Source organism: Phoenix dactylifera, chromosome 16 (assembly GCF_051530095.1).
Source record: "Phoenix dactylifera cultivar Ajwa chromosome 16, Ajwa_hap1_PhDact_Kaust_v1.1, whole genome shotgun sequence".
NCBI lineage: Eukaryota > Viridiplantae > Streptophyta > Magnoliopsida > Arecales > Arecaceae > Phoenix > Phoenix dactylifera.
In genome coordinates this window covers 21,080,805-21,091,693 of record NC_143205.1, presented here as the reverse complement: position 1 = coordinate 21,091,693, position 10,889 = coordinate 21,080,805, and the positions used below count along the sequence as shown (strand labels likewise).

The 10,889-nt window shown below is 39.2% G+C and overlaps 1 protein-coding gene and 1 long non-coding RNA gene across 2 annotated transcripts; both read left to right on the top strand.

Moving 5' to 3' along the window:
* The first annotated feature begins 1,089 nt into the window (after positions 1 to 1,089).
* On the top strand, positions 1,090 to 5,232 carry LOC148699800 (uncharacterized). Its single transcript, XR_015974097.2, has 2 exons — positions 1,090 to 4,792; positions 4,912 to 5,232. It is a non-coding gene; the product is annotated as an uncharacterized LOC148699800 (long non-coding RNA).
* Positions 5,233 to 7,001: 1,769 nt separating this feature from the next.
* Positions 7,002 to 8,453, top strand: LOC103719421 (uncharacterized). The gene is made up of 3 exons (XM_008808659.5): positions 7,002 to 7,153; positions 7,421 to 7,750; positions 7,979 to 8,453. The coding sequence occupies exons 1-3, from the start codon at positions 7,090 to 7,092 to the stop codon at positions 8,158 to 8,160; spliced, it is 576 nt and encodes a 191-aa protein (XP_008806881.3). The 5' UTR covers positions 7,002 to 7,089; the 3' UTR covers positions 8,161 to 8,453.
* Positions 8,454 to 10,889: the final 2,436 nt, after the last annotated feature.

Below are 10,889 nucleotides of genomic sequence, written 5' to 3'. Positions count from 1 at the left end.
CCAAACACTCTTTTTTAGCTAAAAGTACTTTTGGAGGGCCAGAAAGTGCTTTTTGGCCCTCCAAAAGCTTCCCCAAACAGGGCCTAAGAGTCATACTTATGGGGTCCAATCAACTCTAGAGAGAGAAAGTCTAGATAGAGAAAAACTTTGTAGAAAGAGAAATAAGAGAAAAAGATTGGGAAGAAAGAGGAAAGAGAGAGAAAGCACTCTTCTCTCTCTAAGGAAGGAAGGAAAGAAGGTAGCTGCAAGTGGTGCCTGAGGTCAAAGACCCACGGTTGGCCAACAGGCGGCTGGCGGTGACAGCGGCCGATGGCACCTAAATCATCAGAAACAAGGGTTTCAACCCCTATAATCATGGAATCGAGGTATCCTGGCGGCTGAAACTCCGACCAAGGCTACAGGTCGTTGCAGAGGAATAGAAGGCCTCAGCGATAAGAACCAGTGGTAGAATCGGCCGGAAACAAGAGGAAAACAAGGCGGTTTTCACAAAAATAGGAAAAACAGGGGCTTTGCCCCTTTTCGGCTAAAAATCCGGTAATTACCGGCTAACACTAAGTTTCCAAAGGTCACGAAGGAGAGAAAAAAGAGTTATCCATAGATTGTCGGATTCTTATCTGGCTTTCCGACAACGAGCAATAGCGATCGGCGATCAAGAAAAAAAGAATATAAGAAATCTTGTGACTACTCTATGATTGGAGCTAGTTCTTTGATGGAAAAAAGATGAGGGGAGCTTATATAGAGCGAAGACTAGGGTTTTCTAGTCTCCGGCAGAATCTAAGTAAGAGAAGAACTCATCCTTCCCTGTCGTGCTCAACTAAGGCTCCACTCTTGTACCGGTTCGGACGGACCTTCCGGCACCGGAGAGGATCTTTGTTGAGGGCATTTAGGTCATGTGGTGCGGGAAGAGCATCTCATAAGTGGCCCCCGCTTCCCGACGGCCTCACGTCCAAAGCGTGAAGCACAGCGGCGACAACAGCGACTCCCGCTATGTCTACTTTCACCGTTCCAACCTCCTCCCTCCCCCACGCTGTAACCTTTCTTTTTCCCCTTTTTAATATAATATTATGTATGTTTTTTCTGTTCATATAAATAAAACCTCAAACACTCCTCCATCCTTTACTCGGTGGACAGACACAGAGAGAAACAGGGGAAGAGAAATAAGGCTGAGAAGAGTCCACTGCACTCGGTCGACAGACAGAGGGAGAAGCTGGGGAAGAGGAACAGAGCTGAGAAGAGAGTTATATAGCGTGGAAATTTTTTTTTGAAGAACTCTGGTTATGGGCCGGATTTGTCGGTGTGAGCAGCTGATGGAGAACTCCAAAGGGATCGCATTGATCTCTCTCTCTCTCTCTCTCGATAGTGTTGTTAGATCATGCGATTCCTTTGGAATTTTCCGCCTGTTGCTTCTTTTTCCTTCCTACGAACTCGTGTGAGAATTTTTCCTCTCCACTTAGATATTGGAGGCATCATCTATAAGGTATGCACTCTAATCTTGATTATTAAGATAATTATAAAGAAAAGTTTTGTTTTTAATATTTTATTTGTTAATTTTATATGTTATATGTCATATGTATGTCAGAAGGATTCAAAAGTTTACAATATATAATCTTGATGCTTTCTTGAAAATGGAAGTGTGATGGTTATTGATTTTATTTTCTCTTATTTCTGAAATATATGTTTCTATCTTTATAACTAATATAATTAAATGGACAAAAGCAGAGTCTTTATTATTAAAAAAAAAAAAAACAATTGTGATTTTTGCGCATGGTAAATTACAAAAGATGTACTTTGGGCTTATAATCTCATCTATTTGTAAGTATTCTTTATTCACGAATGTTTCATATGGTTAGAGGTATCATTGGTCTAAATCTGGATAAACTATATGCAAATTTTCATAGGTCTCGTCTAATGATCTGCCCAAAAAGATATGAAGCAAGGATCAAAAGTTGGCCTATTGACATGAATGCACATAATCATTTTATTATCATTTAATCATGATTTAACAAGTGTTCATCAAGTTTGTGGCTCAGCTGCTGCTTCACCCAATTGCTTTCAAAAATATTTAGTAGTAAGCATACTTCATCACAAAGTTTCTTATATTACCTATAATACTCTTCCACATGAATACAACATATTTTGGACCTGAAACCATCATCAGCAAAATAAGAAATATTGATTAAAGTTTTAAATACGGATACTATTACCGTGTCATCTTTTCATTGGAATTATATGACCTCGATACAATACCGATACTAATGATATGCACTAAAACTAATAAATTTTAAAAATCATAGGTACCGGCCATTACATACCGGCGTGGATCGATACAAACTAGCATGGCCAGTACGCACTGGTATGGTTCTTTCAGTGTTTCCACATCCATATCATTGTCAGTGTCATACCAGAACAATATGATGTTGATGATACCATCCCAGTTTGATGGGTTCTAAAGCCATGATATTGATCTTTTCACATAGCTATGCCTCTCTCTGTGGACTCGTTATTTGACAATCTTCCCCATCTCGTTAAATTTATCATTGTACAAAATATCAACATGGAGTCAGGATTCTTTCTTGTTATTGTTTGAACTGGAAGGTCTAGTCTAATCAACCCTCACCATCCATGAACCAATAGCCTGTTGCTGATTGAATAAGTTGGGCACATCTTGGTCTAAGCACGCCACTGGATGATGCATGAATTATGTGACCTTAGCTATTCTTTTGTTTACATTTATATGTTGTCAATACATGATGAATTTCCACAGTTTCTCTTGATAAAAAGAAAAAGAAAGAAAGAGGAGAGGATCCAATCTCACTTGGTCAAGAAAAACATCAGAAACAGACTCCGGTATGGTGGTTGATGAGTGATGCAATCATCATAGAGCCTCATTGACCAGTTCCTCTGCAGCATCGATTGATGAATGGAATGGAGAAGATAGATGCATTTGGGACAGCTAAGTTTCTTGACTCGTACATTGTCCTGACTTTGGCTAAACCCCGACCACAGGAAACGACCGATTTTAATTTGTCAGACACGAATCCAAACCTTTGAAAAGAAAGATGTGGAATTCCGCACGCATGCCTTGAGGGGGAAACCTCCGAAGCAATCCAACGGAGCAGTTAAAGAGGACCGTTTGCTCGTAGGAATGTTGTCTCAACTTGGTGGCTTTTATACAGTATAGTTGTGATTTTGGGTCGGAAACTTTAGGAACGTGGGAGTTTTTTGTTATTAAGGTAGAAATCGATGAGTCGGGTCGAATCAAAAATTTATTAATTTAAATTTTACAGTGCAAAAATTCAAATTTAAATTCGATTTGTTTATTAAACAAATAATCCGATCCGATCTGCATAATTCATTTCTTAAACAGATTAAGTGGACTTTTAACATAGTGTATAAATTTAAACGAGTTAAACAATTTAAACAGATCAGTTGAATAGGATGGAAATATATTAAGTATGTTTTAAATAAGTTAAATAGATCTTAAATGGGTTAAACGAATTGGGTCGTGCTTTGACCCAATTATCAAACCGATCAAAATGGGTTAAATGGATCGAAGGTCCAAATATTTAATAAACAATCTAAATGGGTTGACTTATTTATGACCCAATTTTATTTATGTTGAACCCGAACTTGTTTAAAATGAATCGTTTGATGGGGCTGATTATGAATTGCCACCTCTTCGTTTAGGAAGACACTTTAAACCTAAGCGAAGACATCATGTTTTTGTTATCTTGTATGTTTGAATAGGGAAAGCCCAAAGCCCGCTATGACTACTGTGGCTCGGCGTACCGAATCGGATGGATAAGTATGGGTCAATCATTAAACACTAGTTTGGATACAAGGTAAAGTATTTGAAGGTTAACCTAAATCAGACAAATCGTCGTTATGCTTTTTATTTTTTTGGCAAGAGCATAGAGGCATTTTATGTTAATTGCTCAAAGATTTTACAGCATAATGCACCCTAACAAGGCTCTTGAGCTCAAAAGGAAGCTGTCAAATCTTGGCCATTCAATTTGGCATCTCTTCTCTCTTTGCATTAGCTAACCAATTAGCTTTCTCGGTATTCAACCTTCTACGTGATAAAGTTTTAGCTCACCAAGCTGTTTCATAAATCGCTTGACATTGAAAAGTAAATTCTCCAAATACCATGGTGGTTTCGGTTGCAAACAAGTTAATTCCGTCCAGGTAAAGGAATCAAGTCCAATCTCCAAGGACAATAAATTTTGGGTTGTAGTTAATTTTCCTTCAATGCAAATGATCACTCAATTGGATTGTTAAAACAAAATACTAAATTCTGATATTGGAATTTGGCTTGCCGAATATGTAAGTCAAAAAAAAAAAACAAGAGAATTATCCATTCACTCCATTTTGGTCAAGAATTGAGAAATTTAGTAACTTACCATCACCATCATCATAATCATTACTACTGAGCAAAAAAAATCAACAGTATTTATCCTCCCAATATTGTAGGTTGCTTTCTCCTGAAAAAATAATGTAAAATGTTCAAGCAATACAATATAAAGTGATTACCAGCGACAAGCATGTGATGCTCGATATGGCTCAAGAAGTATTTCTTCCTGATATATTTTGGAACTAACCTCCGTCGATGTGGATATGCCGATCAGTAAAAGTTCGCCTCATGACCCTTATTAAAAATCGCCATGATGCCATTTAAATTCTTCCCAATGGCCGACCGTTGCAGCTTATCCCAAGCAATTAAGATGCATGACCATCTTACTCGATAACAGATACCAGCCCTTGCCTTTACAAGCAGCATGCGAGGGACCTCCAGGTACGATTTTGATGCTCTCTTGGCATTCTCCACACTCATGTTGCTATCTCTTTTTCAAGTCTCTGCTGTCTCCTTCGTCGAACAAACTCTAACAAGTAACTTTTTCTTTCTTGTTTCAGATCGAAGAATAAACGTTGGTGTCCTTGTCTGAAAACAATTACCACCGACTAGCTCATCTTCTTCAGATAGGAGACCAGCAAGGAGCTCGAACCGACCTTGCAGTTCCAACCTAAATCTTCGCTGGATTTGGCAGCACACTTTTAACTTGAACCTTCTATGTATGATTCAGGAATTCATGAATTGCAGAAATCTGAAGGACTTTCAACATTTTTCCCTTCAAATTTGTGGCCCCTGTCCACCACCCTGAAGCAGTATCTTTCACATTCTTAATTATCCTATCAGAACTATCTTCTTTTTCTCCTGAGAAATAAGTTCGAGGCTATGATTTACAACTCACATCACCAGGTTCCGAAGCTCAGGCTTGTGATCACTTTCAAAAAATGCTCTTTTAAAAGAAACATTTTAACCCCCGTCTGGTATACGGTTCTGCACTCTAAGTGTCTCTGGCACAAGTACAAATCAGAACAAATGATCCTTGAGTATGCAGCTGTTAAGCTTGTTTAATTCTTGTAAATACCTTTAAATATCTGTTGACCTAATAGAAAGTAAACTACTTTATGTTTTTTTCTAAGAAAAACTACTTCTACTGTATGCTGGCTCTATTTGGTGTATCCCTACTTCTAATGTATGAAATACCCGCTTTAACAAAAAAAAAAGAAAAACTAGTCTATTTTTAAATTGCTTGTCAAGGTTAGGATCCCAAGGTCATCCATGGGTCCTCTTTTCTAAGTATTTTGATGCATGGTCCCATTGCAGCGACTGACCGTCACACATGTTCCCATTGCAACGACTGACTCTCTCACAAGCTTACTAAGATTGCAAAAATTGTACTGGTCGTATTACATAATTTGGGATTAAAACCTGCCTTCACTTGGATTTGGGCTGTTTGGGATATTTAGGTGAGAGGGCTCCTCCACTGTGTAGCCTAAACTTAGGGTTTTATTTATTTATTTATTTATTTACCGCAGCAAAGGCTGAATATAAAATGGTTCTTGGTTTATCAGTTTAATCTCCAATCCAATTTTGTGGATTAAAAGCCAGCAAGAGCAGCTGAGCCACAGTTAGGGATCCACACAAATTTTGTGGATTAAAAGGCTTCACTTGGACTACTTGCAAATAGAAAACCCCTTCAACTATCTATTTGATCTATCCGAGCCCGGACGAGGATCTCGAATCATTTTAAACTTCCATCACATACTAATTGCCTGCCTATTTGGAATTTTCCTTATTATCAAATTGTTTGGTGGACTGATTCTTTAGATTAACATGATGAGTCTAACATAACAACTTGCAGAGACTCAAGTAAAACAGCCATAAACCAGGTTGAATTCCTCGAGCTACCATGGAAGACCGGGTTTGCGACATGCTCCTTGGTTTTAGTAGCTTCAATTAACATATCCAAATCTGGTTTTTTATACATGTTAGCGACATTAATTTACCGACACATACACATCATAAGTTTAGTATGTGCTTTCTCATGGTAATTAGTATAATGCAGCATGGACTACTAAAATACAACCCAAACGACGAAGTAAAACAATTATTGCAAAGATGACTTCGCCAAGTTTTTTGTTAATTATAACCATATTTTAACTGTTCTGTTCATTGTCTTTGTCGAATAGAAGACTCGGATTTATTGCAATTATGAATTTAGATGAGATTTGTATTAGGCCTTATGAGATTTGTGGATGACCATCGCATGCCCTAGCATGTAACATAATGATGTGCATTACTGCATTAGGGCTGCTTATGATGGCAGAAACCTACAAACTTAGCTTCATATGTGACAACTAGCCAGCTAGTTTGTGCAACTCCAGCTAACACCCAACTATATTGCTTGAACCCCACTCGCCTTTCAAATCAAATGCCTTTCTTTTTCCTTCCTCACAAAGCACTGTGCAATCTAGCCCCCCAAAACGTGCTCCGTGGATGATGGGCAAATGGAAGACCTGCCACCCTTCCAAGTCCACCGTGGACCGGTCTTGTGGGATCCTCCATGATTGACCACGTTAACGTTCCCCATGGACATGGACCAAATTAAGGCTACGTCCAATGACTTCCAAGTCGTCCTTCTCTTTAGTCACCTAACCCACCCATATCCATTATAAAACCCTCCAAGAATCCCTCACAAAACCATCCCCATTCGCTCCAAGAGACCTCAAACTCTTCTCCCACCAATGGCTTCCAAGGCGTTCATCTCCCTTGCTCTGGTGCTCCTCTTTTTCGTGTCCGGCGCGCTCGGTATGCTACTTTATATGTACATATATCATGCATGCATGCTTACACATACACAAACACATGTGCTTCTTATGTATTTCACCATTCTCGTGATTATATCAACAAAAAAAAAAAGGAAAATGGTGTCATACAAGAGTGGCATATATATTATCTCATCCAACGGACCAACACTTCCTCCTCTAATTCTATAGTGTATTATGATGATCTAAACCAAATCCATCTTTGGTGAATCCAATTGTGTATAAAATTAACATGAAACTATTTTTGCAGGCGGAGGGATCACGTGTGAGAGTTTGGAGAAGAGCACGTGTGCATATGCGGTGTCGTCCGCCGGGATGCGGTGCGTGCTCGAGAAGCGCGTGCGAAGGGGAGGGCAGGAGGTGTACACGTGCGGGACGTCCGACATTCAGGCGGATGGGGTCAAGAATCGGGTGGAGACGGACGCGTGCGTGGAGGCGTGCGGGCTGGACCGAGGCACGCTCGGTATCTCCTCGGATTCGCTGCTGGATTCCAACTTCAGGCAGAAGCTGTGTTCCCCTGCGTGCTACCGTGGCTGCCCCAACGTGGTCGATCTCTACTTCAATCTTGCTGCTGGTGAAGGTAATATTCGTCGTTGATGCCTCATGTTGGCCTTCTAATTAAGCCCCTTGTGAACAAATTTTATTTTATTTTTTTTTAAAAAAAAGTTAGATTTGTTATACCAATCTATATAATTAGCAGCATATCGTCATTCAGTCTGCAGTACCGTTAGCTTTCGAGTAAAAAAAAAAAAAAAAAAACATGTATGATTGGACCAATGACATGAAGCTCCATTAACACCATTTGCAGGTGTGTTTCTTCCCAAGTTATGCGAGGTGCAGGAGACGAATGCTCGTCGAGCCATGGCTGAGATTAGAAGCTCTGGTGCAGCGCTTGCGGCATCACCGGGGTCTGTGCCGCCGGGAAAGGTTTATGCTTCTGCTCCTACTCAGTTCCGGGAGTCGTTCGCCCCGGCAGAGCCTCCTATGTGACATTCTGGGAAAAATTAATGGAAGAATACTTATGATATACATGGCGTGAATTGTACTTGTCAGACAATAAGATGTTTGTTAGAATTCTTTTTACCTAGTTTCTGATTGAAACATGATTGGTAGAGACAATCAGAGGGGATGTCATGCCAGTCCCTGGTCCACATCCCTAAAATGCCATCAGATGAACAAAGTTATGAGTACTATTTACATGTCGGATTTTTCCTACCTTGAGCAAAGTTTAATGAAAATGGGTTGGTATGCGGCAATGCTGGTGTTGTTATGGTGCAAGATGATGTATACATCCTCCTTTTGCTGTATTTCAATGAGGAAGTTTACACGGCTTCTGGTCATAGATTTGGTTGGAAAACGCGGCGAATAACTCATGAATTGGCTAAGTCAAGTCAAAAATTAAGGCTACTAAATCAAAAGTCAATGCGACTCGGATTGTGAGGACCCATTCGAGCATGTGTTTAGTCCCACATCAATAATTTGCTAGGTAGATCTTGAGTACTTATATATTATCAAAGAACCCAAATAATACCTTTTGACTAGCCATTTTGGATGAGATCATGAGTTGTTACAAATGGTATCAAAATGGACTTGACCCATAACCTATGTCGACTAGGAAATACTGCAGTATGGATCTATTGAGGCTGACCACAGGTCGATCGTGGTGCTTGTGATTAAATTTGAATGGATTTAAACTCTTAGCCTGATAACGACGTTAGGACTTAAACGGAGAGAGTACGTAAGTACCCGTGTGGGCGCGTGCTAGCCATTTTGGGTGAGGTACTAGGTTATTACAAATAGTATCAGAGCGGATCTGACTCGTAACCTATGTGGACTGGGGGACTTTGCGGCACAAATTCATTAGAGATGATCATAGGCCGATCATGGTACTTGTGATTGGATTAGGGCTTAAACGAGGGAGTATGTGAGGACCTTTGTGGACATGTGTTTAGTCCTACATCAGTTATTCACTGAATAGATCTTGAGTATTTATATAGGATTAAGAAACCCAAATTATACCTTTTGGCTGACCATTTTGGATAAGGTATTGGATTGTTACATGGATAGTATTAAAAAATAGGTCCAGACCAAGTCTGTCATGGCTAGGTTGAATGGGTGAGTCAAAAAAAAAATCATAGGAGTATTGTTTTTATTGTTATTTTTATTTTTTCACTCAAGACCTCAGCTCGGCAAAGTTAAGTAGAGTTATTGATGAGTTAGGTGAAATCATTGCTAAGTTATAGCGAATTATTATCGAGTTGGCTTGAGATAATTGACGAGCTTGTGGGAGACGAGGACAATAAAGTGCGTGGAAGTGGAACCCTATTTCTCCGTCAAAAGCAATTAAAGGCTAGTAATCACAAGTCATAAGGAAGAAGATCACGGAAACTTTCATGTTTCACCTTTTTATGTTAATTTAGAGTTTGTATATTTCTCAAGGCTAAATAGCTATTGATTTTTATAATTGGAAGGTTAGTTAACCATTTTGGTTTGGTTTTACATATAGACGCTGCTATTAAGTCCAAGACAAATTGGAGGATTCGAGCATATTAAATTCAAATTAAAAGGTTGTAGCACTTTAGAAATTTGTATTCATACAATCAATTGAATTGAGGAAAGGTAAAGTAAAAGTGGTTTTTTGAAAAAAAGAAAAGGAGTACTTTCAACTTTGAAGAAAGAGATACGCGGCAAGGCCTTATTCACATTGGGGGTCGCTACTATTCCACTGGGTTAAGATCGCAATCCTGCTTCGTTTCCATGCACCTATGAACTAAATCATTTCCTCTACCAAATGGCGTGGTTCAATATGGCTCTGATGCATTTTGTGACAAATTTCAGTAAAAGGTTTATCCATGCATTAAACCAATGGGAAGTTGTTTATGTTACAAGATGGTTCATGGTTTGGAAGGTTAAGTGATCCAATTGGACTCCACATTATCAGCAAATTGTACTGTATAAGAAAATATAAAATATATAAATAAATCCATCTCATTCTATCAGTTTAAATTTTTGGGACAACTAATGATTTTAACATGGTATCAAAGCAGATGTCCTATATTCTTTTGGGACAATTGGTGATTTTAACGTACTGTGGTCAAGTTCTTGCACTGTTGTACTCGCAACCATCCCCCTCAGTCCTCATTAGAATTTTTTTTTTTAAAAAAAAAAAACTAGGTCCTCCTAAGCCCTCATGAGAAGGAAGTTTCTTTTTAGTAGAAAAACCTTTGTGGTGACTGAGTTGGATGTTATGACTTCAGTCCAAACTCATTCCTCAGTGATTGAGAATTTTCCAATGTGGAAATTGAGATGCGGCCCGTGGACTAATCCTGCCATACCATCATTGCAATGAGAAAGATTAGCATGAGCTGCCACTTTGCGGTTTTCGTCCGCCAAACACGGAGAAAGGAATTGATTCATTTGAATTGACCACATAGAATGCTTGAGAAAGTAGCTTTCTTCGTTGCTTCTCCCTTAGACCAAAGCCCATTGCTAAGAGGAGTCTGAATAGGGTATGATGGCTAAGCTTGAAGTCCCACTATTGGGATGCTGGTTTCGCATAATTAATGTAAAATGAGTTAATTTTCCAATGATGATGCTGACCCCGAAAGTCAAATGGCACAACCTGTGGCCTTCCTCGCTTTTGACTCAAATGTAGACAGAAGAGAATTGAGTTGTAGACGATTTTCCTACCTCCTTTTAATTCTACTTTTCTTTCTTTC

What these genes read in the sequence shown, in the direction of transcription:
- LOC103719421 (XM_008808659.5), top strand. Translation starts at nt 7,090, where the DNA reads ATGGCTTCCAAGGCGTTCATCTCCCTTGCTCTGGTGCTCCTCTTTTTC. An exon ending in TTTCGTGTCCGGCGCGCTCG is followed by an intron (nt 7,154 to 7,420) that starts GTATGCTACTTT and finishes CTATTTTTGCAG; the next exon opens with GCGGAGGGATCACGTGTGAG. An exon ending in CAATCTTGCTGCTGGTGAAG is followed by an intron (nt 7,751 to 7,978) that starts GTAATATTCGTC and finishes CACCATTTGCAG; the next exon opens with GTGTGTTTCTTCCCAAGTTA.